Source organism: Neolamprologus multifasciatus, chromosome 6 (genome assembly GCF_963576455.1).
Source record: "Neolamprologus multifasciatus chromosome 6, fNeoMul1.2, whole genome shotgun sequence".
Classification (NCBI taxonomy): domain Eukaryota; kingdom Metazoa; phylum Chordata; class Actinopteri; order Cichliformes; family Cichlidae; genus Neolamprologus; species Neolamprologus multifasciatus.
Genome location: NC_140444.1, coordinates 7,357,683 through 7,385,338, shown reverse-complemented (window position 1 = coordinate 7,385,338; position 27,656 = coordinate 7,357,683). Strand labels below are relative to the sequence as shown.

General features: G+C 38.5%; 2 protein-coding genes across 5 annotated transcripts; one reads left to right on the top strand and one right to left on the bottom strand.

Annotated features, from left to right (window-relative positions):
* Positions 1-1,075: 1,075 nt before the first annotated feature.
* sclt1 (sodium channel and clathrin linker 1) lies at positions 1,076-20,808 on the bottom strand. Of its 2 annotated transcripts, XM_085163164.1 has the most exons (22): positions 20,706-20,808; positions 20,246-20,293; positions 19,945-20,012; positions 16,520-16,572; positions 16,295-16,367; positions 15,974-16,029; positions 15,436-15,571; positions 12,472-12,594; positions 12,218-12,283; positions 11,416-11,486; positions 10,862-10,952; positions 9,421-9,512; positions 9,037-9,214; positions 8,786-8,884; positions 5,954-6,025; positions 5,743-5,817; positions 5,459-5,601; positions 5,180-5,372; positions 4,551-4,747; positions 2,064-2,142; positions 1,395-1,490; positions 1,076-1,224 (listed from the first exon to the last, which is right to left on the bottom strand). In XM_085163164.1, exons 2-22 carry the CDS (start codon positions 20,277-20,279, stop codon positions 1,165-1,167), a joined length of 2,055 nt encoding a protein of 684 aa, XP_085019290.1. In that variant the 5' UTR covers positions 20,280-20,293; positions 20,706-20,808; the 3' UTR covers positions 1,076-1,164. The 2 variants fall into 2 exon arrangements, with proteins under 2 accessions (XP_085019290.1, XP_085019292.1); XM_085163166.1 differs by lacking the exons at positions 19,945-20,012; positions 20,246-20,293; positions 20,706-20,808 and adding an exon at positions 16,789-18,793.
* On the top strand, positions 20,803-26,316 carry c6h4orf33 (chromosome 6 C4orf33 homolog). 3 transcript variants are annotated; one of them, XM_085163168.1, is made up of 6 exons: positions 20,803-20,919; positions 21,438-21,631; positions 23,928-23,988; positions 24,088-24,139; positions 24,220-24,419; positions 25,811-26,316. In XM_085163168.1, exons 2-6 carry the CDS (start codon positions 21,451-21,453, stop codon positions 25,905-25,907), a joined length of 591 nt encoding a protein of 196 aa, XP_085019294.1. In that variant the 5' UTR covers positions 20,803-20,919; positions 21,438-21,450; the 3' UTR covers positions 25,908-26,316. The 3 variants fall into 3 exon arrangements, with proteins under 3 accessions (XP_085019294.1, XP_085019295.1, XP_085019293.1); XM_085163169.1 differs by lacking the exon at positions 20,803-20,919 and adding an exon at positions 20,932-21,111; XM_085163167.1 differs by lacking the exon at positions 20,803-20,919 and adding an exon at positions 21,138-21,357.
* The last annotated feature ends 1,340 nt before the right edge of the window (positions 26,317-27,656 follow it).

Sequence of the window (27,656 nt, the reverse complement as noted above, 5' to 3'; positions counted from 1 at the left end):
TAATGCACTACAAAAATGTTAAAGTATTTTTAAAAAGAACAAAGAAAACAAAATGAATATATAAAAAAATATAATACTAATCCCTTAAAAGTAAATACTGCCCAGAGCGAGCTGACTTGGCAGAAGTTTCCTCTCTCAGAGTGCGTCTTGTTTGTTTTATTGGTTACGTTAACTGTGCCCTTGCTGTGTTTTACACCAAAGGACAGGCCTTTTTTTCTGAGATCAAGAAACATTTGAGTGGCTTTGATTCATGTGTGGGTGCAAAACAGAATATTTAACAGAGAAATGTAAATGCAACTTCTACTACAGTTTATATAATATTTGTATAATTACTGATATGAAGTTCACACACTTTTGAGATAATGTATTAGGTTATCTTTTCCCCCTCATCTATATGTTGCTGAGAAGGAATTAGAATTTGTATTTCATCTGTAAAATTGCCCTAAGGAGTTGTCATTTAATATCTGCAGATGCAATTATAATAGTGACTTGTGAGCTGATGAAGACAATTTGGGACTGGACATGTCATTCAATCAATCAGTAATCTTTGTCGGTATATTAATTTCTCACAGCTGAGGTTTGGCAAATCTCTGGGCATGTCCCTATAATTGATGGACAGGGGAGCAACTGATATAACAGCTAACCCTTATTGTAGAAGACAAAGGAAACACACAAGTGCACAAGGGCTACTGCATAAAACCATAAAATGTACGGTTTCTTACATTTATGCCTACAATATGAAGCGCCTCGTGGGACTGTTGTGATTTGGTGCTATATAAATTAAACTGAACTGAAATGGGATCTGATCACTTTACATACAGCCTGTGGCGCCACCAAAGTCCTTCAATAAACAACTTTTGCTACTCGGTACCCATCTTGAAACACCTCCAGGAAGTTATTTTGAAGAAAGCGCTACATTTTTTATTTAAATAGTTAGTGGAACATAAAAACGATATGCATTAAAAAAAATGAGTCAAATCTGAGGGGAAAAAAGCCTCAATATTAAAGTATCAACACTTTAACACATGACAAAAATGTAAGTATTAATAAATCCGCCACACCCACACAAAAAAGATTATTTAAAATTAGTTTTATTTTTTATAACAAAATGAAAAATTCACAAAAAGAATGGAAAACATGAAAGCAGTGCTTTCTTGTACCACATTAGACATGCTCTAGATCCACCGAGGCTGTTTTTCTTCGCTGAGATTGCAACCTATTCAGCTATTAGAAAAAAAACAAAACAAAAAGTAAAATGAAACGAGCACAACCGCAAATAATATCAGTTTTCAATCAGACAACAAAGGGATAGTAAAAACACATATTTCTCCTAGCACGACTCTCACAATGGCAGCCCATCACAGGGACCAGCACACTAGATTAGTTACCCATACCTGCTGTGAAGCAGTAGTTGCCCTTTGTTCCGCTTGCGTCAGCCGTCTCTGGAGACGACTAGCCTTCTCTTGATACTCCGCTAGCTGCTTCTCGTACTGCACAAAACATGTATCAATTAGTTACACATGGAGTAAAACACAAATGTCTCAGTGTTAAACCTTTTGCCTTTTTTTTAAGTACTAAAGTACCAAGGAACATATGGTGGAATTATCATTTTCCATTACCGCAGACATACTTGTTTTCAGGCTGCTGTTCACAGATGCAAGCTTTGCATTTTAAAAATATGCAAAATCTTGACAACATCAGTGCAATTCATTTGTTTCTGAACAAACCCAAGCTGTTTCAGTTCATGGTACATTCTTTAAATTATTCTTGCTGCATCTGTGCATTATGTGAGAAAAACTGCTCTCAAACATCAGGTTTGAGCTCATAAGATTAAAGCAACTTCTACAACAGAAACTCCTAGAACTTCTAGAATCACTGAGTTGTTAAAGAGCGCTGACATTTTTCTTAGCTGCTGCGAAGGCCTGACATCTGCAGAGGCTAACACCTATTAACAGGCTTAAAGAAAAAGTCTTTCACATATAATACAAGAATTATTTGAGAAATGGCCAGTTTCATTTTTCTCTTACAATAATCTCTAGTGTGTCTTTGTGTGTCGCTCAAACCTCAGAAATTGTGTCATGGTCAGTTTGAAGCTGCGCCTCCAGCGCACGTGAACGCTGCTTCTGTCGATTCAGCTCAGCCCTGAAATGAACATTTTACAAAGACGAGTCCAACCATCTGTCAGTGAGGGCCAAGTCAACTTTTGTTTCAGCTGCTGTTGAAATGCATCTGTTACTTAAACTTTGTTTCACTGTTACAGATAAAACTGCAAAGTGTCAGACTGAGAATATTTCTTTACATTTAATTAAAAGTTTTTATTTCATTTTATAGACTGCTGTATTAAATATTTCTTTTTCCAATTTCATTCTTTTTCATTTTTTAAAACAACCCACCGTTTCACATTTTTCTACACCAGAAGCAGCCAGAGATACAGGCAAAGTATGCTGTGTAAGGTGAAAGGGTCAGCTGCACACTGATGTTTCGAAACCAACTTTTGCTCAGTTATTAAGTTTCGACCTGCCCATTTGGCCCATTTATCAGCGTGGTCAATAGCGGCACCGGCAATGACCTACAGTTCATGGAAGCAATTAAGGTACTCAAGCTCCCATCTGAGTCATAACTCTGCCAATGCTGAACACAAAGAATGCACAGTTTTAAATTCACCATGACCTATGCCTCACAGGATGTTACACCTGTGTTTGTTTCTCTCACATTTTAAGCAGATTTACTGCTATTTATCAAATAGTTGCTTGCAAATATCTTTTAAAATGTCAGTGACACAGGAATTCTGTAACAGATGTCAGTACATCTATATAAAAGTGGAAATAGAGCAGGGCGATATGACCAAAAATATTTATCACGATATACATTTGAAAATTTGCGATAACAATATAACTGACGATATAATTGACACTAGACAAAATACTTTACAACTCCACAACTTTATTAGTGCAAAAAACCCCATCAATGTATTTTCACTTAAACAAGCAGCTGTTTTTTATGTGCATTAAAGTTATATAAAAATGTAACAGTGCAAATTCCTTGATGACAGTTTAACCAAAAGGCATTTCCAGTGGAAATTGGCCGACATATCCTCAGCATAACCATGTATAATATCCACAAAACTTAAAAAGAGGTTATACACACACAATACGGTAATATTATGTTGAAGCACAGTACGTATCACTCCGCGAGGCTCCTGCCTACGATAGCCGTAATGCTCCGACAATCCATCAAGCGGTGCGGGTTCGTAGCTTAGCAAAGTCATTCTAAAACATGTGACAGATTTTCAAGCGCCGTGTACGACATAAAATCGTTTCGAGGTCAGTAAACACAACCAGAATTCATACATAAGGCACACGGGATTATAAGGGGCACTGTCGATTTTCAGAAAAATCAAAGTATTGATTTTAAGTGTGCCGTATGTTCCAAACAACACGGTAATAACAACGGCCCGCTAGCATGCTCTACCAACAATAGCGTTTCTTTGTGTATCTGACGGACGAAAGCCAAACCAGTTCACTGAAGTTGCAGCATTTTTACAAACCAATTCTGGTTCATCCGTTTCATTTAACGATCCGCTTTCGCTCTTCTCATTCTGCGTCGCCGCCATGTGCGTATGTAAACATAGGCACTGCGCATGCGCGTTTTACCCATATTCTATCGCGATATTTCATTTTCCTATCTTTGCCCAAAATTACACCGGTATTACCGTGAACGGTATGATATAGCCCAGCCCTAAGTGGAAGAATACCTAATTTTTATAAAACCATGCTAAAATGTAAACAAATATAGGTAATATACCTCAACACCCTAAAGCATTATGGGAACTAATTACTTTAGTTTAGTGTGAGGAAGGAAAGAGTGTCAGGCAACAACTCCTGAGGTGCACAAGCACAAAGTAATGACCCAGTCAAGTCACACTCACAGTTGTCAGTGTAGAAGAGTTTGTAAGTTAGTCATGTGAAAAAAGGTTTCACAGGAATACAGAGTCCTAGAAGTGTCCACAGAAGAGGCTTTCTTCTGGAAACCTTAACAAACAAGCACTACTTTTTCATTCTATTTCTAATTATATTCTCATGAACTTTAACATGTGCCATGCTAACTAGGGCCTGCAGAGTTTGAGTTGTAGCTCTTGTGTTACTTTGTATTTCTTCTTTTTTTTAAAATTCCAATTTTTCTGATGGTTTGAGCTCAGGTGAACTTGCCAAGGCATCCACTCCTTAGAAGACTGTTATATTATGTTAAGGCACACCTGACCAAACGTCTGCTTTTATATAGGTGGTCACACTTGCTGATCAGTTAATCAAGTGTACTTGACAACCAGTACGTGGCTGCTATTTCCCTTTTACTTCCTATTGAATCAATAAGAGTGTACTTTGTTTTCTACAGGACTGGACAGAGTCCTGTACAAAGTCATTTTTTCTTATAAGTCATCTACATTTAAGTTGTGAAGTTTTAACCCTTTAGTTTAAAGCACATTTCTTTTTGTGCCCTTCTGTCCTTGCATTAGTAATCTTTAAAAAAAAAAACAATTTCAAAAGTCTTACTTAAGGGTCGTGATTTTAGTCTCAAATGCATGGACCAGGTTCTTGGCCTCTTCCTTCCATCGCTGTGTACTTTTCTGCTGAGCTGTAAGAAGTCGAGTGAGATCAGCGCTAGAACTTCGACTGCTTTCCTCCAGCTCCCTCACTCGTGCATCCAGTTCTTGCTCCTTTAAGCTGTACTCTTGCTCCAACTTAGAAACCTGAAGGGAGGAGGTTATATAAAGTTTCAAACTCTTTTTAAATGGTCAAATAAATTATGTAATGGTACATTATCACTTGTGTGTAAACCCTGTTTTATGCTATATATCTAGCTATCCTACTACTGACAAAGGCTTTTCAGCAGTTAATCAAAAATATAACACTTTATTATTCCACTTTATTTAAAGGACCATTTCACAGATTTTACACATACCTCAGAAATTATCCCAGACAATGTCATGAGGCTAGAAAAACTTTTAATTAGTTAACTCTTGATATATTTTTTTTCTTAAATGCGGTAATTTATTAGGCAGGGTTGCAATTTGTTATCGTTATTATTAGAATGCATTATGGGAACTCCAAGACCCATAGGAAGCCCAAATTTCCCAAATTTGGATTATTAATCATTATCGATTCCCATCCTTCCCATTTACCTGTTGCTTGGCCTTATTCTGGACTTGCAGGGTGGCTTTGCGCAACTCATCCATCTCCTTGCGGAGCTGAAAGTTCTCCTGCTGCAGTTGCAGCCGCTCTTCGCTGACATCGATGCAGTCATTGCGGGCTGAAGCCAGAGAGCTCTGCAGGCGTCGCACTTCTTCCTGGCATCGTGACAGCTCCTCGCTATACCTACGGGTAAAAGATTGGAAGAAATAATGAGCAAAGTAAAAGCAGAGCACTAAACCTGACCCGATGCAAACCTATAGTGCACTTACTCCATCTCCATCTTTTTAAGTTTGTTCTGCGTGCTTTGCAGAGTGAGACTTATGTCTTCCCTCTGCCTCTCAGCATCTAGACACCTCTGATGAAGGGCATCAATCTTCCTGAACTCTGGCTCTGCCCTGCCTTCCTTATATACCTGACACGAAACACAGCAGACTATTAAAATGATCAGCAGTGTCTCAGCACATTCACAAAACCACATAATCAAACATTATCAAAACACTGGTACAACTTTTTGCAGTGTCTTTCTTGCATTTCCCCTGATAAATTCAGATACCTTCTCCAGTTCCTCCTCTACAGCTTTTCTCTCTCGCAGGGACCTTTCAATCTGAGACTCTTTATCTGAACACTCCTAGACAGAGTCGGAAAGAAGAGGAGACAGGAAAAAATGTTGGTAGGAGACAGAAATGAGTGGACAGGTAGACGCTATAAAAGGATTTATGGTGATTTTGAAATGAGTTTGCCCTCTTAGTTGGACAATTTCTTACCAGCTGCAGTGCAGACAGCTCCTCTGCCATACGGTGGATTTGAACATTGCACTGTTTGCGAACATTTTCCACCTGTAAAAGATAAAGCCATAAAGCTCAAATATGGGGAGTTTAGCTCCTTTGCTTTTCCTTCCCCTTAGACTGACTTTTAATGGTCACAAAAAGGCTTAACTCCTGAACTTAACCATCTGAGTTAAGTGCAGATATAAGTAAGGAAAAGCAGTCTGTGTTTAGACTTTTGCTTTGACTACTCCTATTTTAACTTTTCAATAGCACATTTGGTAACTTAAGGAAGAAGAGTCAATGCGTGGACGATAAAGTCATATACATTAGTGCACTGAAATCAAACTAGATTTGCTGAAGATTGAAACCATAAAAAGTCAAGATGAAAATAAACATCAAGCAGCAACATAGTGATGTATTTACTGACTTGATTTATGTATATATGAAACAACAGATAATAATGAGACAAAGGTCATAAAACAAACAGAAAAAACAATAACTATAGCAACCAAAAATGGAGCAATCGCTGCAAATTCTTAATTACACTTTATAGTGTTGCCGCTGCTATGATATTATGTGCTTTCCTTGTAGTTCAGTGAAAATCTTGCATGTGATCACAGCAGCTACAAAGGCAGTATAGTGAGTTCTTGGACGCAGCTACCTTGAGAAATATGTCGTCCTCAAAAATGTCCTTGTGGCATTTATTGCTCAAGTAGATGTTTCAAAGACTACATTTTGCCATGATAACATACAGAGAGACTGGCTACCAGACACAGTAGTGTTGCTGGTAACCTGAACATGAGTGATATAGCATCTCATCTGGCTCACAATCCATAACAATTCAAAAATTAAAAAAAACCAAATAATAAAAGTGATCTTGAGCACAGTGGGAGGTGAAGACCCATTAAGTGATGATTGATAAGTTTCACTACAATCTGACCAATACTCTTGAAAGAGTAGCGATTCCTTTCCATTGTGGAAGGACAGACACGTCACACAGCTCGTAAGCTCCGATCACTTGGCTGGATGACTTAAAAATTTTGCTAAGTCATCACAGCCTTACTTCCTGACAAGTCACTAAAAGTATTAAATACAAATGCCATTCCCATCAAAATCTCAAGTGAGAAAGTTAAAGTGAAAATTATCAAAAGCATTTTCTTCTTCACAGACATTTAAAGGACCATCAGGCCATTGTTTGCATTTGTGTTACCTGCTTGCTTTTGTTAAACTGATATTCTTCACTACATAATCAAGAACAATAGCCTTAGGCTACGTCCACACGTACCCGGGTATTTTTGAAAACGCAGATTTTTCTGTGTTTGCACCTTTCGTCCACACGTAAACGGCGTTTTCGGTCACTGAAAACGGAGATTTCTAAAAACTCCGGCCAGGGTGGATATTTTCTAAAACTCCGTTTTTTCATTTACGTGTGGACGAGAAAAACGGAGAAAACGGAGAAAACGGAGAATACCCAGCGTCAAAGATGAGCGCCTTTTTTGACGTCACAGTGTGCGCCACGTTATTGTTTCGGTGAAATGAATTTCTACAATACTGTTACTGTTAACTGTTCTCTCTGCAGTGTTTAAATGCTTACATATACACACACAGTTACTGTCCCTCCACACATACGACTCCGTTCTGCTTCTATGCCCCAGCTTTGTTTACTTTTTCCCACCGAGGCTTCTAGACTTCTGATTGGCCAACATTTCTACACGGTTAGGAATATAGCGCCACCTGCTGCTTTGGCATGTTCCTAGCAGCGTTTTCCTTCATTTCTGCCTTTACGTGTGGACGGGATTATTTTTTAAAACGAAAACGGAAAATCTCCGTTTTCAAAAATACCCGTGTACGTGTGGACATAGCCTTAAACTATGGACATTTCTTTGTGTCACCTGCATATACATCCCTCCTGATGCAAGTATATAATGCACTTGCATATTAAAGACAAATAAAAACAATACTGCAAACTGTCAAAAAACAGATTACATGCAAGCTGACTGTGAATACAGTGAATCTGTGAATCTCTGGCCTCCATTTTTGAAATTTTCTTCCCTCACACTTATCAGTTCGAGTGGCTCTTATGCCTTCAGGTAAGTCTGAGGTCTGACTCTCAACTGTAAGTAATTCTTCATTACATGACCTTATCTTAAGACTGAACTGCCTTAAATGAGAATGAGGGACAGAGTAGATTAAGGTAAAAAAAAAAAAATTTACCCACTTTGACTAAAATATTTAAACTTAAACTGTCTTCAATGACAAAATTACCTTTAAGCTAGGTAAGCAAAGGCACGATAAAGGCAAAGCCCCATGATTTCGAAAAAGTCTAAAAGCATCAACATTTAATCTCTAGAATATCATCCCATGTTGAGGGCCAGCAAGAGACTAAGATGACAGCCAGTGCTTCAGTCATACCATTCTACATTAATAGGATTAAACAGTTGAAGGCCTTGATGAAAAAGATCCATTAACAGAGCATTAATCACCATGTCTCCAGGGTTACACAGGGTAAAGAGCAGGGCTTTGCTTTCAGCTTAGTGCCTCATATGTTAAAAAAAAGAAAAAAGTATGGCTAAGCACAAGGTACAGTTGGAGGTTGCACTTCTCCTTGTAAAACTAATTATGAATCAAAAACTTTGGTTTTCTTTCATTTTCAGAATTGCCATTTTCGAAAGAAAGCATACAGATTTGGCAGCAAATACCCTGATGTCATCTATTGCTTTTAGGTAATGATGCAACTTGCTTCAAAGTAGACTTTAGTCACACACGAATCAAATTACATGAGTGTATTTTTAGGAGAAGCATTCATCTAGCCATTTATTAACCGTGTACCTCCTTCTTGGTGCGGACTGCAGCATCATAGATCAACTGCTTGATTGCTTCCTTTGTCTTTTCCAGCTCTTCTGTCTTCTGCTTCTCTCTTAAAAGGGCCTGAAGTGAAAAGTAAAGGCAGATACAAATAGACAATTGAGGAGAGATCTGAAAACTATTTAGAAGATGCGGTTGAATATGTCAAAAAGACGACTCTGCCATTTAAAACAAACGCGATAAAACACTGAAAGATCCAAAGTAACTGCATTTACCTGGTCTTTGTGCAATGTGGCTTCTTCGGCCACTTGAACGCTCTCTCGAACTTTAGACAGGGCTTCATACTTCTCCTCTTTGAGAGTGGTGCAACGTGCCTGGAGTTCCCCCACCTTTCGCTCCCACACAGTTTGTTCTCTGCGAACTGCCTCTGCCTCCTGTGATGCAGCTTTTAGCCTGCGATTGCAGAAAAGAAACAATACCCAGCAGCAGAAAGAAAGTCAGAAAACTACTGCTTGACCCCATAAACACTGAAGCACTGATGTAAAATTCCATGACTTTCTATTAGATCAATACGCTGGCAGTGCTTTCCTAATCTCAACCACTGTTCCATCTTAGCTGACAGCCAGCAAGTGAAAGCCAACAGTTTAACATGGGCTGACCGGGTCTCCAGCTGGCTCAGGGCTGCCTGAAGCTGCTGCAGTCGTCTGTCTGCTGCGTGTTCACGGCCCCGTGCTCCAGCCATGTCCTCTTCCTAAACACATATGCATACAGTTAGGTCCAGAGTTTGGAACAAGGACACCATTTTTTTTTTAAATTTTGCCTCCATCCAAAAAGATCAAGATGTGACTGAATTACACTTTAGTAAAGTCATTGGATAAACTAACAATTTTAAATAAAAAAAAAATTGAGTTTTTTTTTGTACTTGAATGAAAATCATTTGGAGTTAATGACCATCAAAAGTCAATATTCATGGACATTATCAAATGCTGCATTTCCTCCCTTGAGATGCTCTGCTAGGCCCTTGCTGCAGCTGCCTTCAGTTTATGTTATTTTCTGTTTTTTCATCAGTAACTTTGTTGGGTTGAGATCAAGTGACTGACTAGGCCATTGAAGAACACTCAATTTCTGTTACTTTCGCAGTGTGCTTTGTATCATTATCCATTAGCACAGTGAAGCAGAAAGAGGATTTCTCTGTTCATTCAACACTGTATCAGCAATAACAACATCCCTAACTCACTTGTGATCAAGTTTCCACGGTGTTTGAGAGATGCTTCTGCTTATGAGGCGTTTTTTTCCCTCCGTCACACTTTCATCATTCTGGCACAAGTTAATCTTAGTTTCATCTGTCTAAACATTATTTTCAGAACCTAGCAGGCTCTTTTAAATGTTTTCTTAGACTAATGTGGGCTTCCTATACTTTAGTGTAACCAGTTGTCTGCAGCTTATTGTAAACCCTCTGAATTTACCGTCTTCCTCTTGATCATAGACTTTGACAGTGACATGCAAACATGTACCTGTTTGAGAATCCTCTTGACTTGGTTAGATGTTATTCTTCAAGTTCAACCGTTGGAATTAACTTAACTTTTCATGTAATAATCAGGGAACAGACATTTGTGCAACTATATATAAAATTGTCAGTAATTCAGTTCAAACAGTTATTGCAGTACTTTTTTTAAAAGCCTTGAATTAAAGATGAAAGTCTGCAGCGTTTGATTTAAAATTTAAAATCAAAGCAAAGACACACTGTCTAAATGTAAGGTCATAACTGTATCTGTCTTTCAAAATAGAGTTGTAAGGATGCAGGAATCTAATTTCAGATTATTAAAACAGATAGGCTGACATTTTTTCAGCCAACTTACAGTTATATGTTGAAAAGAAAAAAGGGAAAAAAGGTATAAATTGCAGAATTCCAGCTTTAGTTTGAGGGATTAAGCAAAAAAACAAAAACTATGCAGAGTGCAATATTTTCAGCATCTCAACTATAACTGATCAAATCAAGAGTCCTTTCATGCTCCTGAAACAAATTAAGTATTGGTCTTTTTTCATGAATATTCATGAATTAGGCAAATATATGTATTTATATTTTCTTTTTTTTCTAACCCGTCTCTGCATCTGTTCCTGGAGATTCTGCAACAGCTTGGTCATTTCATCCACTTTGGCTGTGGCTGTCCTCAATTCAGCTTTGGCTTGCCTACATAACGACAGAGAAAGGAGAAAAAAAAACAAACACAAATTAAATAGCAGACTAACTGTCATCTAGAATTTATAGCAGCCTGTCTGGATTGCTGAAACTGAAAAATTTATTTTGACAATTAAAAAAAACAAGACAAAACAACCCCCCCCACTCCCTCATTTTCTTCATTTTTGCTAAATGTCAGTTGAAAAGATGTCTTTTTGGCAAATATCAAGCTCACAGCTTAAAAAATGTAAACTTTAAGACTTAAAAGAACTCAGGGGTAGAGATGTGGTGTTATGGGACACTTTAAGACTTTTACTTCACACTGCTCTTCCTAAAATATAACCTCCATTTATGAAACAACTTACACAAAGTTACAGGACATGGGAGAAGGTGATTTTCAGTCCAGTGTAGCATGTTGTGTAGTAGTTACACACTAACAGAACATGACCTCTGATGGCAGCCAGTAGCCTGTTACCTGAGCTGGCTGTGTAGCTCCTCCATCTCCGTGCTCTGCTCTGTCACTGTCTTCAGGAACTGCTGGTTTGTCTGTGTGTGGCAAGAGAGACACGACTGCCGTTTGTGTGGCATGATTGCAAACGCAGCTCCGACATTAACAACATCCAAATCAACCTTGTCTCTAATACATTTTTCAGTGTCCTTTTACATTAAACCCCGAGGTGTCTCTGTCAGTGATTACTACAAAGCCAGTCACTCTCCATGCTGTGAAAGAAACAGGCTGCTTGCATGAACAGTCAGAGGGAGGAGAGCCTAAAGCGTGCCTTCCCATTAAAAATGCATTAGAGGGATATAGTATTACTCTACAATCTCTTTATACAGTGTATTGTGACCAAGCACCTGGCGTGTGTGTATGTGCGTTCACAAGTTTTTGCGTGAATAAAAAAAAAATCCACAATATTTTGTACTCCTTAATCTCCGAGCAAGGTTAAGCCCAAATACAGGTCAGTCGTGTCTCTAAATAAATAAATAATCTCTAGCGCTGAATTATCTGTGACTGTAGGATAGAGAGAGAGCGACAGAGGGAGAGCAGAGAGTACGACTTAAAAAGAATCTAGTTAGAGGATTACCAGGTGAGCTGACAGTCAATTATACAGCCTGACAGTTCTGGCTGACTACAGGAGTGATTTAGAAAACCAATTCGCTTAGTTAAAAGATTAATTATTAGAGCAGGGTCAATTTCAGAGAAGTGCAGAACATCTCAATACCGTGGCTAATTGGGAGGCAGCAATTTAACACACATTTAATTAACCGTCACTTACCGATTCCAGTTTCTGATTGGCCGCTTGGAGTTTGTATGTGTGCTGCTGAAAGTGAACAAGCTGATCCTGTGATGATAAAAGGGGCATTCATGTCAAGTTAACTAACAGTAATTACCTCATCCTTATAGCCCACATTAACTAAGGCCAAAGTGCTCTAATTAACTTGATTACAATGATAATAGCGCCATCTAGCGGTGAGAGGTTATTGTTCTAATCAAGTTCTGACTTTGCATTTCCATTTCGGAATACTGAACCTTGAGCTGCTGTCTCTGGGAGTCATGGATTTGTCCTTCAGAGATTGTCTTCTGGTAGACCTGCTGGAGGCGATCCAGCTCCTGGGCTGTGGTCTGCCACAGTTCCATGGCCTGCGTCCGCTCCTGAACACATACAGCAAACATTATCCACCCACATTTTGACACACAGTTAACTTTCTTACTAGGAGTTGGAAGAAGAATACCAAACATCTTTCTGCATTCACAAGAGATCATTACTCCAGACACAAAAACTCTTCTCCCTCAAAGACGACTAATGGTTTCTAAATAACGTGTGTTGCATCTTGTTAGCGGGATAACAAATCACCACTGAATCCAAAAAAATGACCTGGGTTTTGTTCAGAATTATTAAAAAGTGCAAAAATGACAGCTTCATTAAAAGAGTGTGTGGAGCCGCTGGGGAAGGCTTTGCTGTCTTCAGTTATTAGTGCAAACGTGTGAACTCACTACTCAAAAAGAATTATGTATCATTTCTCAATGTTGCATATGTAAAAAAAAAAAATAATACACAGACGGTACAAATGTTTAACTGTCAGAAAGCAATTCTGACAAAGCCAGAGTGGCTGTTTCCTTGTGCTCTCCACTGAATCCACAGAGATCAAAATAATATTGATCGTCTGATCTAACTTCCAGTCACGATGAATGTTCACAGCATCCAGCTAAATTCCAGCTGCACTTCAGCTCAGCCAAGGCCCTGTTGCGGTTTTAGTGTCCATACAAAATAAACATACCCATTAATACATTTCACCTTCACAAACATTAAAAATTTATTCTGAGTGCTACTTAACAAAAAAAAGAAAAAGCTTTATTATTGTTATAATATTACATTTTTAAGTCGATCACCTGAATATTTAGTTTAACCTGTATCCGAGGCGAATATGGCTTTTAGTTGGTCAGTGAATGAACAGACAAAACCCTAATACATCTGGGCAGCTCTCATACAGTAGGCAAAAAAAACTGGCATACCCTGACGCTGAAAAAGCATCAGCTAAGAAGTAAGAGTTTTTTATGGATACCTGCAAATTGGTGCGGATTAACTTCCCATTTAGCATTTAATCAAACAATCAACTAAACACTGTAGCTCTAAAAATGTAGTTTCTTTTGATCTTAGATTGCTTACAACCACACTGTGAATTAGGCTACACTTGGACCCGGGGGGATGGTCACAAAAAAATGTAAGGAATTAAGGAATTTGTTAACTTACAGCTTTCGTGCAGAAAAGAACTTAAATTATCACAATTAACCTTACTGGACCAAACTGTTACTACAACCTTGGATACATGATTAAGACTACACCCTACTCTGATAAGCAGTACTGTCAAATCTTATCAGGATAAAGAGAAAAAGGCAGGTATTAAAGGAAGACAAGTTGGATAGTCACAGATTCAGTTTATAGCAAGATAACCTTCGAAGCAAAGACCTACAAGGAGGCTTTCTAATGACTAGGGATGGGTACCGGTTCTGACATAAACGGTAGTAACCAGACCGAAAAGCAGCGCGCATTTCGGTGCTTTTTTTTCCTGAGCTGTGATACACTTTAGATTCTAGCCAATCATTTTACGTTTCCGAGGATAGTAGGCGGGTCCAGGTACATACGTTCTTTTAGAGCAGAGCTACAGATTAAAAATGCCCAAGGCGAAGCGGTCAAAAGTCTGGCTGTACTTTACAGCAAAATAAGCAAACTCAGCAGCCTGCAACAAGTGCTTTAAGCTGATACTGTCAAAGGAGGTAACACCTCAATCCGATAAAACTCCTGGCGACGCATAGCGTTGTTTTTTAAAGCCGAAAAATGCGCCGTATTTGATAGCTTGCTGCGAGACCTCACACCGAGCACATCTACTGCAGGTGTGGTGCCTGTTATCAGACCCGGAGTTAGCAACATCCCCCAAAAACCCGAAGAGTAGAGTCCTGGCCCCTAGCCCTGCCAGTGTAGCAGAAATGATGACGGATGATGATGGCAGCAGCAGCCGTTCTTCTCTGGGCGAGTAGATTAATGTTGTTTGTGTGTACGCTAACCACGTTATTAAATTAATGCATGTAAGGTGAACTAGCAAACACCGTCGTAGTTACATGCGGCTGTCTTCTTGTTTGATGGCAGATACTGCCTTCAAACTGGCCAAAAAGGCTAAAATGACCAAAAAAAAGTGGAAAACAGTTAAACATGAGGTTTTTGGACAAAGTTTGTGTTTTTTCCATTGTTTAAGCACTGCTTCCAGCCAAGAATTATACCATATATGCCATATAGCTGCAGAAAAGGCTAACATTGTTATCTTTTTACAAAAAAACAGCTGAACATGAGAGGTTTTTGGACCAATTTTGTGTTCTCCATTCTTTAAGCACCGGTTTGAGCACCGTTTAAGCACCGGCACCGTTTCAAAAGTACCGGTTTGGCACCGGTATCGGATAAAACCTAAACGATACCCATCCCTACTAATGACACAAGGTCTGTACAGACTTAAGCCACATCAAGCTGAAATGGACTGAAAAATAGAAGAAACAGCAAGTACGACGCAACTGAATAAACTTCTGTAACACAGTTAGGATGAATTTTCTAAATTCTTTCCTTTTTATAGCAAGAATTCTACAAATGTTCAGGGTTGAGCGAGTTGCAAATTTAGATTAATACACTTTACAGTTTAAGATGATTCCCTTTTCTAAAGTTAAATATGAATTCCTTCCTTACAATATTGGCATTTCTTGACACCATGTGCTTGCTTTCAAGTTTTGGAGAACACATGTAGAAATTTCAGCGTACTGAAAAACTCTGTCAGCTTCTAATTCCTGGTGTTTAAGAACAGAAGAGTGCAGAAAAGCTGATGGATATACACACAGGCTAGAAAGGCCCCACACACGATGTGTTTCTTATATAAAAAAAAAAGAAGAAAAAAAAAAAGTGTGTCTTAATCTACAAACGTTTAGACATATCAAACGGACATTTATGCAGACCTGTTCAGACAGCTGGACCTGTTCTTGGAGATTTTTGATGACCGCATCTTCTTCCAATGTGCTGCCCTCTACTCCTGAAGCTGTGGGCAGGGCATGAAGCTGCTTCTCAACAGACTCTCTCAGCTCTGCATGAAGCCTGAAAAAAGTATTCAGACTTAAGATGTTATGTCACAAAAATAAATAAATAAATACATTAACAGCATGCATAGTTTTAAGTGCTAAATAAAATAGAACCTTCATTAGGTTAATTATTTCGCTGGAATGCAAATGGTCAAGATGCCAGAATTCTAATCAAAGCTCTAATTACTAGACAAATGAGCGCACTAATTACAGCAACCTGATTTGTGGTAGGTCATAGAAAATCAATCAGCCACTGAATGTAAAATAATTCAAGTAACAAATTCACACACACAATACTGAATAATGCCATATCTTATGACAGGTTTAACTTATTGAAAATATTAGTACATTTGTCATGTTCTGTTGTGCAACCAACTTCTTTATATATTAACATGAGTGGATTTATATTTTTTTTTACCTTTCATTTTCCTTGACAACCCTCTCCAACTTCAATTTGACATCTGTCATCTGTGTCTGTACGTGAACACTGAGAGTCATTGATAACATCCCGACATACTTAATGCATCAGATGACCAAGAAATCTCAGGATTAAGATATTTATTTCCCAGCTACCTCTATCAAAGTCTTTGACTTCTGAATTATCAGTTTAATAGATTTCAAGGACTTAAATCTATAAATCACATCACTTCATCAAGCACCCACCACCACACGCCTGTGTATTCGAACATTTCAGATGAAGGATGTTTTATTATTTCAGTATGTTGTTTTGTTGATTTACCTGATATCTCTGCAGCTGTTCAGTCATTTCTTCCATGTGCCGATCATACTCAGCTATCAGAGGAGCCATTATACTGCAACACAGACAAATGATGTTTCAGTACTGGGGGAAAACTTTTTTTTTTTTTTTAAATTGTGTTCACCATAACTCTGTCTTGCTGAATCTCCAGTGAATGCTGTGTGTCTCTAACGTGTCTACAAAGTGGTATGAAACTGATGAACTGACCCTCTATCTGAGATCCAGGGCACAGGAGACTCGGTGCGTCTTTCCTCCTCAACCTAACAAAGATAACGCATGTAAGGGGTGAGGGCTAGCAGTAGTTAATTGTATCAAAAACTTACTTTTATTAGTTTAAAAAAAAAAAAAAAAAACAATCACAATTTTTTTTATTGAAGATGCCAAATACTTGATTAATTTTGGATGAGCTAAACTAGCATAAGTTTTTAAGTTGAAGATCATTCTACTGTACACACACATGACTGTGTCAGTACCACCCAGATGATGCAGTAAATAAGTTCACAGATGATACCACCGTGGTGGGGCACATCTCTGGGGGCAATGAGACAGCATACAGAGCTGAGTTTCAGAGGCTGTCAGACAGGTGTGCGGACAACAATATGGGCCTCAATACCACCAAAACAAAACAGCTATAGTCAACTTTAGAAGAAAGAAGTCTGAGCTGCAGCCGATCAGTATCAATGGGGAAGGCGTGGAAATGGTATTCAGCTTCAAGTTCTTGGGTGTCCACTAGAGCAGGGCGATATGACCAAAAATATTTATCACAATATACATTTGAAAATTTGCGATAACGATATAACTGACGTTATAATTGACACTAGACAAAATGCTTTACAACTCCACAACTTTATTAGTGCAAAAAACCCCATCAATGTGTTTTCACTTAAACAAGCAGCTGTTTTTTATGTGCATTAAAGTTATATAAAAATGTAACAGTGCAAATTCCTTGCTGACAGTTTAACCAAAAGGCATTTCCAGTGGAAATAGGCCGACATATCCTCAGCATAACCATGTATAATATCCACAAAACTTAAAAAGAGGTTATACACACACAATATGGTAATATTATGTTGAAGCACAGTACATATCACTCCGCGAGGCTCCTGCCTACGATAGCCGTAATGCTCCAACAATCCATCAAGCGGTGCGGGCTGGTAGCTTAGCGAAGTCATTCTAAAACATGTGACAGATTTTCCAGCGCCGTGTAGCACAAAATCGTTTCGAGGTCAGTAAACACAACCAGAATTCATACATAAGGCACACGGGATTATAAGGGGCACTGTCGATTTTCAGAAAAATCAAAGGATTGATTTTAAGTGTGCCGTATGTTCCAAACAACACGGTAATAACAACGGCCCGCTAGCATGCTCTACCAACAATAGCGTTTCTTTGTGTATCTGACGGACGAAAGCCAAACCAGTTCACTGAAGTTGCAGCATTTTTACAAACCAATTCTGGTTCATCCGTTTCATTTAACGATCCGCTTTCGCTCTTCTCATTCTGCGTCGCCGCCATGTGCTATGTAAACATAGGCACTGCGCATGCGCGTTTTACCCATATTCTATCGCGATATTTCATTTTCCTATCGTTGCCCAAAATTCCACCGGTATTACCGTGAACGGTATGCTATAGCCCAGCCCTACAGTGTCCACATAGACACAGACCTCCAATGGACCTCAAACACCTCGGAGGTTATAAAGCAAGCCCAACAGCATCTCCATTTTCTGAGAACCCTCAGAAAAATTTACCTTAAGTGGGAGCTGCTGATCATCTTCTACAGTTGCTCCATTCAAAGTGTGTACTGCATCTCTGTATGGTTCTCTAGCTGCACAATGGCACACAAAAAGGCACTTCAAAGGGTCATTAAATATGGCCCCAAAAATCACTGGACATCCTCTTCCAATCCTGAAGTTTAGCACTTGCTGCCTCAAGAGGGTACGCAGCATCCTACAGGATTGCACACACCCAGGACACTGGGCGTTTGAGCTGCTGCCATCTGGCAGGAGATTCAGGTTGCTGAGGCCACGGAAAAAACAGACTCAAGGACAGCTTTTACAACAGGGCAATAGCCCTAATCAATGCTAACAGCTGACCTGATTGGTGATCTCTCTATACTTTTTGGGGGCAATAATGTGCAATAAACATTCATTCTTTAATTTATTAAGTCATACTTTTTTTGCACTTTTTAAAAATCCACTTTGAAGTCTACTGTGTTGTGTTGTGCTTAATGCCGAAGTGGGACAGTTTCTAATTTCATTGTACTATAGTACCAAGTATGACTGCAATGACAATAAAGAGTTATCATATCCCATTTTATCTTATGTCTTCGTTAGTGATGTGCGATACCACTGATTTCCTTTCCGATCCGATACCAAGTAATATTCAGGGTGGTATTGACGATACTGATCCGATACCGATACTTTGTACAAAAACTTATTTTATTTATTGTATCTCAAATTATAGCGTCATAATAATTACAGGACATCAGATTTCTTGTTCTAATCAGTTAATAATGCAGAGTTCATCATATAGAAATAAAAAAACCTGAAGTTGTGCGCTATTTGAACACGTTGCCTGCCTGCAGCACTAAAGGACTCCGTGAGAGACGTCTGTCTCGCCCTAGCAGCATCTGTCCCTCTCCTCCTCTTCAGTTCACCTCAACATACGCTCGTCATATTCTGTGATATGATTTACTCTGAGGTGTTTGACAAGGTTAGTGATGTTGCCACAACCATACATGCCAACCCTCCCGATTTTTCCGGGAGAATACCGAATTCCAGTGCTCCTCCCGAAAATCTCCCGGAGCCACCATTCTCCCGAATTTCTCCCGATTTTCCACCCGGACAACAAAATTGAAAAACCATATTGCAGGATTCAACCAACCAACCCAACCAATTCCAGTTTCCAACAATGGCGGCAGCTACTTAGTTTTAATATTGCTCTTATTTCTCTTTCTGGGTCGCAAAAAAACTTTTAACATATTTTCAGGTGAGAATGTAGCTGTGTAAACTTCAAATATCTGAGCCGACACATCGTTTTCAACCCCCCGCGGTCTTTCGCTACTCGGGTTAAACATGATGTATAAGTCACTTTGATAACTTAAAAATGTTATTGTTTGGCTTTTTCAGTGTTTTATTTGTTCATGAGTAAATCGGTTTGGCTGAGATTAAAGTTATTAGATTAGATTAAATTAAATGTAACTTTATTAATCCCTCGGGAGGGTTCCTCCGGGGTTTTCACACGCTGAATAAACGTCAAACAGAAAACTGATTAAACAGAAGTGTGAGACGGTCAAGAGTTTAAGTCAGCGCCCGGTTATATTTTAGATAGCAAGGAGCAGACGGCAGAGTTTCACTCCACCGAGGGAGCTCGTGACGTACTACCCGGCTTTTATACAGCCGTATTTCGCACATGACTATGAAAGGCGGAAGAGGAAGTAGTTCCTTTGAATGTAGACAATCCGAATGATATCGTTTCTTTCCACTGTGTTCCTGTTAATGATAAACTACAAATTTACCCTAAATTACTAAAATATCGATATTTTAATGTGAGAATCGATTCTAGAACATAAATGATTGGTATCGGAGGAATCGATATTTCAGGATCGATCCACACATCACTAGTCTTCGTACCTGAGAAGATGTGGACAGAGCACCATGCCCATATTGATACTGGTTGAGAGCAGAATTTAGCCTGCGGACTGAAATGACACAAACACGAGGACACTTACACAAAAAAGCATAGATGTTCTAGTGATCATCACAAGCAGAAGACTGTAAACATCTTAAAAATGCACGCCATATAATTGATTGATTTTTATACAGGGACCACCTATGGCTTAAAAAAAGAAATTAACATAGAATAGTGGCAAAAACTGATGGACTAGACGGCGTAACAGAAAAATATGCATTTAGTTTCCAAGTTTCGTCTCACCTTGATCACGCAAAAACTCCAGCTCTGCCTCCATGCTTACGGTGTCGTCTAAAGAGAAGCAAAAGAATTTGCACTGGCAAAAACGACCACCACCACCACCAAAACTAAACACGAACACTTAAAGCCTGTCAAACCTGGCTCCTCTAATCTAGGGTTTTTTTTTCAAGTTAACGTTTCGGAACACGAAGAGAAAACTGTCGTTTAAGAATGTACTAATTCAGGTAAAGATGACACAAAGCCGCTAGAAACGTTCACTACAAACTAGCTAGCTACCTGTAGTAAATTTGTGCAGCTCGTGTTAGCTAAAGCAGCTAATCAATCTCGGCTAAGCTCATCAAAACAACTCAGTGTTTTGATCTCTTCAACAAAACACCTTGCACATTTTCCGAGACAGGATGCGCATAAAAAAATACGCAAATGCATCGCATTGAAATTTTAAATTCATAATAGAGGTTTTTACTTCAATCCTCGTTTCCGCCTCTTGTTTTGAAGTAAACAAACGGGGACCAATGGAAAAGAAGCTGTGCAACCGTAAAGTCACTCCGTCTGTACAAGAAACGCGAAAGGATGTTCCTTTTAAAAAGTAAAAATCAGGAAGCAGATGTAGAATACATTTGGAAGTCAATAATGCCAACTCTGCATATATAAAAGTTTGAATTCGGTTGTTTGTTAAGGTATGATATATAACGTCATCACGTGAAAAGAGATTATGGTTTCTAGTTCGTCAGAATGTGTCAAAAATAGTGGTTTAATTGCTGGATAGACATTTCCATACAGATGTAACCACATATTGCATGAAAACGTAAACAGCATAGAGTTGGAAAATATCGTCCTCTGCTTGTCGTTTTAATCTCAGATCTTATCAAGCAAGTGTAATCGTCGGACGTTTGCTTTACCAGGAAAATGATTTTACTGTCTTGTTACTGATAACATTATTCTGTTTGACACAATTTGATAACAAACTGCTTAAAGGGTGAAACGCAGAGTGTTTAAAGATATTACACGCGCACTCGGAGCACTCTTGTCCTGTAGCCAGTGAAAACAAACATGGGGGTGACTCGTGGACTGCAGTTTATAACACTTATCCACATTCTGCTATGCTGTGAATCTCTGTAAGTTTTGTAGCTTTTTTGTTCCCTGTGTCGCTGCTCACACAGCAGATTTTAAGACTGAGTGATTTTCTTTCTTTCAGTCCTCGCACGCAAATGCAGTTTGACATCGAACACACTTGGGACAGCAACCCTGTGAATCATGACCCCCTCAAAATCACCTTCTCTCCTGGGTTAGGAGGCCTGAAGGTGGAGGTGTCTGGTCCATTCTTCAATGACCCGGCTGCTCCTGCTGGGCCCCCAAGCCAGGCCTTCCCTGGACTGTGGAATTATGAAGGTGGGTAGATTGGTCTGTTGCTTCTATAGCCATGCAACCTTTCTTTTAACACAAGACACAAGCTTTTAGGGGTTTAGTCCATGCAAAAAACCAAAACAAAAAAACAACAAATCGTTTTTAGTTTGAATAATGTGATATGAATTTATGATATCCTGAATTTTTAAATATAAATATTTTTTTATCAGAAATGCCAGAATGTCAGCTTAAAGCTCACAAAACTATTTCAACAACCGCCAAACAGGTAAAACAACAAACGGTTAAAAGAGCCAGTAAAAAGATTCTGCATAAAGATGTAAACACAAAGCGCGACCGTCGGGTCGCCTACACAGACATGTCGTCGGGTGCTGAAAGTCGACATGTCACTCCAAACGAAATTCACTGAACCAGCAGCAAAAGAAGATCAAAACTATGCTTTATGTTTGAAAAATATCTTACCTTGGTTGTTTTGTTTCCACCACAATAAAATTACACTTCCTGCACAGCTCTCTCTCTCAGTGTACATTAAGAACAGTTTACCATCACAAATCTCTATTTTCTGAATTATTTGCTTGCTTATTAGACATCAGTCTATCGTTGTTTACAGTGCTATCGGCCACTTTTTTTTTTTTTCTTTAAAAATGACCTCTGACAAGACCTGCTGTCAATACATTACAAAACGCTTAGCTCTGTCTCTAATAAAACCTCTGTAACTTTGTTCTGCTTCACCTCAACAGCATCAGGTAATGTTCATATGCTGATTTGTGGTTTTCTTCCATTTTTGTTCTACTGCAGAATATTTTTAAGGCGGTTATCTGCTATAAAAAGCCACCCCATGAAAATCTCCTTCATGTTTTTCTGTGTTTTATCCTCAGTTACTTTGACACAAAGGCATCTACTGTGATTCTTACACCTCTGATGAAGTCTCACAAGTGTCAGCTTTGCTTTTATTGCCTACATAGATATAAAAATATGGATATGTACTGATAAATGATCAGAATTATAATATTTCTGACTGAGTCAAAATTGAATCGAATCGGGACCTTGTGAATTGGAATTGAAACAGTTATAGAAATCAGTGACGATACCCAACCCTATTATAAAATATATATATATGTTATAAAATACCTTTAGCCTTATGCCCTTAATTTGTTTATGTATCAAAGGTAGCCCCATTTGCAAATTATTCATGTAAAATAGAATCCCCTTTTAATCGCTTAATTGGGTTTCATAACTTCAACTGTTTTTAAATGTTTGTTATTGACAGGAAAATGCAGTCTGTTATATATATGCACAGTATGCTTATTCATATTATATTAAATTAGAATATTGACGAGTTTCATATATACCTATACAACATGAAACTAGTCCCATGAAACTGTTATTTTCTTTAACCTCAGTTTGGAAAACAAACCTGCTCACCAGCGCCTCTAAAACTCATAAATGAACATGTTATGTTTAATCTGTTCCCATTTGGCCCATCTCATATTAAACTGCTATATACAAAAGCTAACCAGCTGCTAGCTGAAGCGTAATATTTCAGAGACCTTTCCCTAATTGTAGCACAATTCTTTTAAACGCTTATAATTAACAAATGAGAAACAGCAATTATATAACCGACAAGCTCCAGACTTCATAAGGCTGATTCCAACGGAAATTCATTATCTTTAAAAAGGTCACATTTATGGCTTATTGTAATAGATTGTAGTATTGTACGTGTATTACTTTTATGGTCCCCATGCTTGTTGTAGCCGTAGCTACGGAACCATCAGTTATGATTATGTAATTTAGTCCCTAGGATGCAATTTTAGGCCCTTTGGCAAGCTGAAATAATATGAATAAAGTCTACTGTGGCTGAAGAGACTAGAGACTGTCTGTTTATGGGATCATTACAGTAACTGCATTATCATTATTATGGCGACACAGCAATTAAACCTCACAATGAGGCTGAGTAATAACAATTGGTTCTAATTGACCTCAAGTAAGTTCGATTTCCGTTTAATGAGCCCCACATATTTGGTCTCATTAATGTTACTTAATAGATTGGAAACCAACCCCATTATGATCTAGGTAGATAAAGAGCATGCTTCTAGGTTAGTGAGTGTGCTGCTCACATAATTGTATTTAAAAGTTTATGTAATTGTTATTTTTGCATGTTACTGTTAAAGTCCGAGTCAAAAATGAATGACCTGAATAATTTAATTATTACTTTTTGTCTTTTTTTTTTCAAAATAAGTGCTGATAAGGTTAATAACACAGTTAAAGCAGTTTATTAATGTGAGATTAAAAGTCTTATCTTCATTTTTCCTTATCTCATCAGTTGTAGAGACCTTCTTCCTTGATAGTACTACAGAAAATTACCTGGAAGTCGAGTTTTGTCCGTGAGTACCAAGCTGAGCTCTTGCTCTGCCCATGTATATATAGCCATATGTTTATACACAGTTGAATAATGACACGTCTTCCCTGTGTTTTTACTTTAGACATGGACAACACCTGATATTACTACTGTCAGGAGCCGGCCAAGCATTCCTGGTAGGCTGCGTATGGAGGTATTCGTAGGCTTTTTTTTGGGTTTATGGGATATTTCTTACATTTTTGATTTCTCTCTCCAGCAACAGCTTCCCATGGTATTTAACACCAAGATCACTGGAGACAGATGGACAGGTGAGGCTCTCATCCCTTGGACATACTTCCCTCCCAATGTCAACAAGATGAACTCCTACGCGATCCACGGCTCAGGAGAGAATCGTATATATGAGGCTCTTTATCCCATCCCCAAGGAGGAGATAACCGAAGGACAAATGCCTAACTTGTGAGTATGCTGACTTCTACAAGTGAAGTTTGATGTGCCATAGGTCATGTGCACAGACATTTTGTGTTGTAGTGGGGCTGTCGTGAGGCACTGAGACATTTTGCAACAGAAAAAAGAGGTTCATGTGCAAAATCACACCTTTTTTGTATATTCTTTTAAAGGTACAGTAAGTCATTTTGTAGGAAATTTAAAAGAAAAAAGAATTTTACACTAATTCATTAAAATATTCATAAAATACATACAAAATAAATAGGAGAGGCCGCCAGTTTATGGAAGCCATGGCAACATCTTGAAAACAGCAGCCAAGATAGAAATCACCGTTCCACCTACTAAGTGGCTAGAGACTGTCCATATTCGTGGTATTACTATTAATTCAAATGTCATAAATAGCTCTTTCAAACTCCATCGGACTATTTAACATTTGCAAATGTATATTTTCATTATCGCTTTCTCCTCCTCTTCATCTGCCTTCTTCACCACTGTTCTCTCCTCCCTCATTTCCACCTCGTGCTTTTCCTCCTCAACTGAAGTCTCATTTCAAGAACTGAAATCAGTGCTCTAACACACAAAACATGCATAAACATGCTTATTTATTCTGGTTATTCTCCTTATAAGCTAATATTAATCAACCGAATGTAGGCTCTAAAAATGATGCTTTCCTGGTTGATTACATTCTCATATTGTATGACAGTTTATTTGCTATCTGTCCAACAATGTTAGATCCACTTCAAAGCAAGTTTCACTAATGCCGGTTACAGCAGCTAACTGGCAACAACAGCACCACTTACCAAGAGAAAAGTTCACTGACTCATATAACACTCCTTTCACAAAGTTTTACAGCCTCCACCAGGTTAAATAGACTAGGACACTCAGCATATTGAAAACTGAGGTAAACAGCGGACTGACAGCCCACACTCAAAACTGTTAACCGGTAGTCTGCGGCCAGAATTTTTGAGGTATCTTGGGTTTTAAAAACCTAAAATACTGCAAAAATATTTGGCAAATTTATTATTTTTTTCTGATTTATTGCTACGTGTTGATATTATCCAAATATTTTTAAATATTGCGCGTGCAAAAACAAATTAAATTTTTCTGATCTCTCTCGGCTGAGTAAAACATGTTTGTCCTACAGCAAACGTAAATAATGCACTTGAATTGGGAGGGGTACGGAAACAGGAAACTGCAGTCTACTGACATCTAGTGATGAGATTTTGCATACTGCACCTTTAAGTTGTAAAACAGGTGTAGATTAAATGGTACTTATGTCCAATCCACAATCTGTACCTTTTAGAGTCACATTAGTCAACTTTGTCATTTCAAATTACATGTATATAAATGTGTATTTCACTACCTTATGCATAATATATTAAATTTGTCTTTCTGTCTTCTAGCCACCGGCTAGAGTATTTCGAAGATTTTCGCCTGCAGAGCATCATGGGAGAGGGTTGGGTCCAACCACCATCTGATCTATGGCTTGGAAAGCCTTAAGCTTCTCAGAAACACTCCTTCTCTTTGCCTGTTTCACTCTTGCAGACACATATCCACAAAAATCCTCTAAAACAGCAGCAGGGCAATAGGATAAACACTCTCTGACAGGGAACAAAGGGCAATCAATCTTTATTAGTTAATGATGTCAAACAATATGACATGAAATATGTTATCAGCTTGTCATATTGCGTTAGTCTTCACACACATCTGTGCAAGCACACAAACATGCACTGCAAGATATTGGACGTCGCCACAAATTGCCTGAGCAGAGCGTGACCTACAACACTTGTACAGTGGAGGAAAGCGCACAGCTTAAGTGTTTGACTTCAGTGAGATAATTCCTTGCAATTCCTCGTGATTCTAAACCCTAAATGTTGAGACACTGATATTAAAAAAGAAAAAAAGAAAATGTGCATTCTTTTGGGTTTGTCTCTATTGTCATTCCATTACTATGATTAATGTCCTTTATAATGACATATTTTTACATACTGCTGCTGTCCTTTTTCTGTGATTGATGTCACTTTAATTTTATGTCTGATGTTTGATTATGTTTCATTCCCATGTCTGTATATTAAAATAATTATCTGACATTTTGTGGTATAAATCTTTTTCACCTTTTGCCTGGGGGTTACATATGAAGATCAGTGTCGTCCTCATGTATAGATGCCATTTATGTGGCTAGATGGTTTAATTTCTGACTTCTTCCCAAAACTTTAAACTGCTCCAGTAACTTTACCAATATGAATACCCAGTTCCCTTCTTACATAAAACGGCTGTATGATATGGATCTTAGTGGCAGATAAATATTCATAATTAATAGCTGATGAATTTATTACTCTCATATATACATTCACTAGCCACATTATTAGGTACACCTGTGAAACCATAGCTTCTTCCACATTTTTTGCTTCACTGTCAACTCTACTACTGTTTGCATTAATTTTATAAAGATCATGTTTTTTCACCATTTCAAAACACAAGAAAGGGTGAAATATTACGAAATTTGATCTCTTTATTAAGTACAGAGGAATTTACTTTGTATAGGGTTGCATTAGATATGCATCTGTACCTGTACTTAAAAAAGTGTCAGTGAGTATATATATCAAAGACCCCCTAACTCACTTTTCCACCCACTTTCTGAAGTGGAGATCACAGACCTTCAGATCTCCGACATACACTGACACACACAAACGGTGATTGGGGACTTACAGATCTCTGTGTTCTCTCCATGACCTCCAAGTCAGTCCCTCTTGCCCCCACTGCAGCTCCTTATAGAGCCCGCATATTTATCAGAGACTCCTTTCAGATCACTGACTGGCTAACCTCATCTCCTAACCCATAGATGAGGGGGGGGGGGGGGGGGGGGGGGATTGATTTTCATGTTGGGAGTGTTGCTCTTCACTGTGGCAGCCCAAAAGCCTATATTGAGCCCTATCAGTTTTAATTGGCATCCTCGTCTTTGAAATGGGTGCAGTGATTAGGCTTGGAGAGCCCACCTCTTAAGCCTCATCCTTATCATCGCCTGCGGTGATTTGCCACCACACTGAACAATATTCACGAGCACACACATACACACAGAATGGTCGCACTATGCATGAGCATGTCTCACAAATAAAATGTTGACCTAAAATATGTTTTTTTTAATGCATTTCGACAAAAACATGCTCTTTCAGAAAAGCTTTGATGAATACACATGACTACGCGCACCCACCTGTGTGCAGGGCGAGGATGTGTGTCCACACTAAGATT

Bases quoted from the DNA above. Each gene is read 5' to 3' on its own strand.
- sclt1 (XM_085163164.1), bottom strand. From the start codon at position 20,279: ATGGAGGCAGAGCTGGAGTTTTTGCGTGATCAAG. The intron at 5,602-5,742 runs GTATCTGAATTT...GTTTCGTGTCAG, and splicing joins TAGAGGAGGAACTGGAGAAG to GTATATAAGGAAGGCAGGGC. The intron at 5,373-5,458 runs GTAAGTGCACTA...TTTTACCCGTAG, and splicing joins CTTAAAAAGATGGAGATGGA to GTATAGCGAGGAGCTGTCAC.
- c6h4orf33 (XM_085163167.1), top strand. From the start codon at position 21,293: ATGGGGGTGACTCGTGGACTGCAGTTTATAACACTTATCCACATTCTG. The intron at 21,358-21,437 runs GTAAGTTTTGTA...TCTTTCTTTCAG, and splicing joins CTGCTATGCTGTGAATCTCT to TCCTCGCACGCAAATGCAGT. The intron at 21,632-23,927 runs GTGGGTAGATTG...TTATCTCATCAG, and splicing joins TGGACTGTGGAATTATGAAG to TTGTAGAGACCTTCTTCCTT.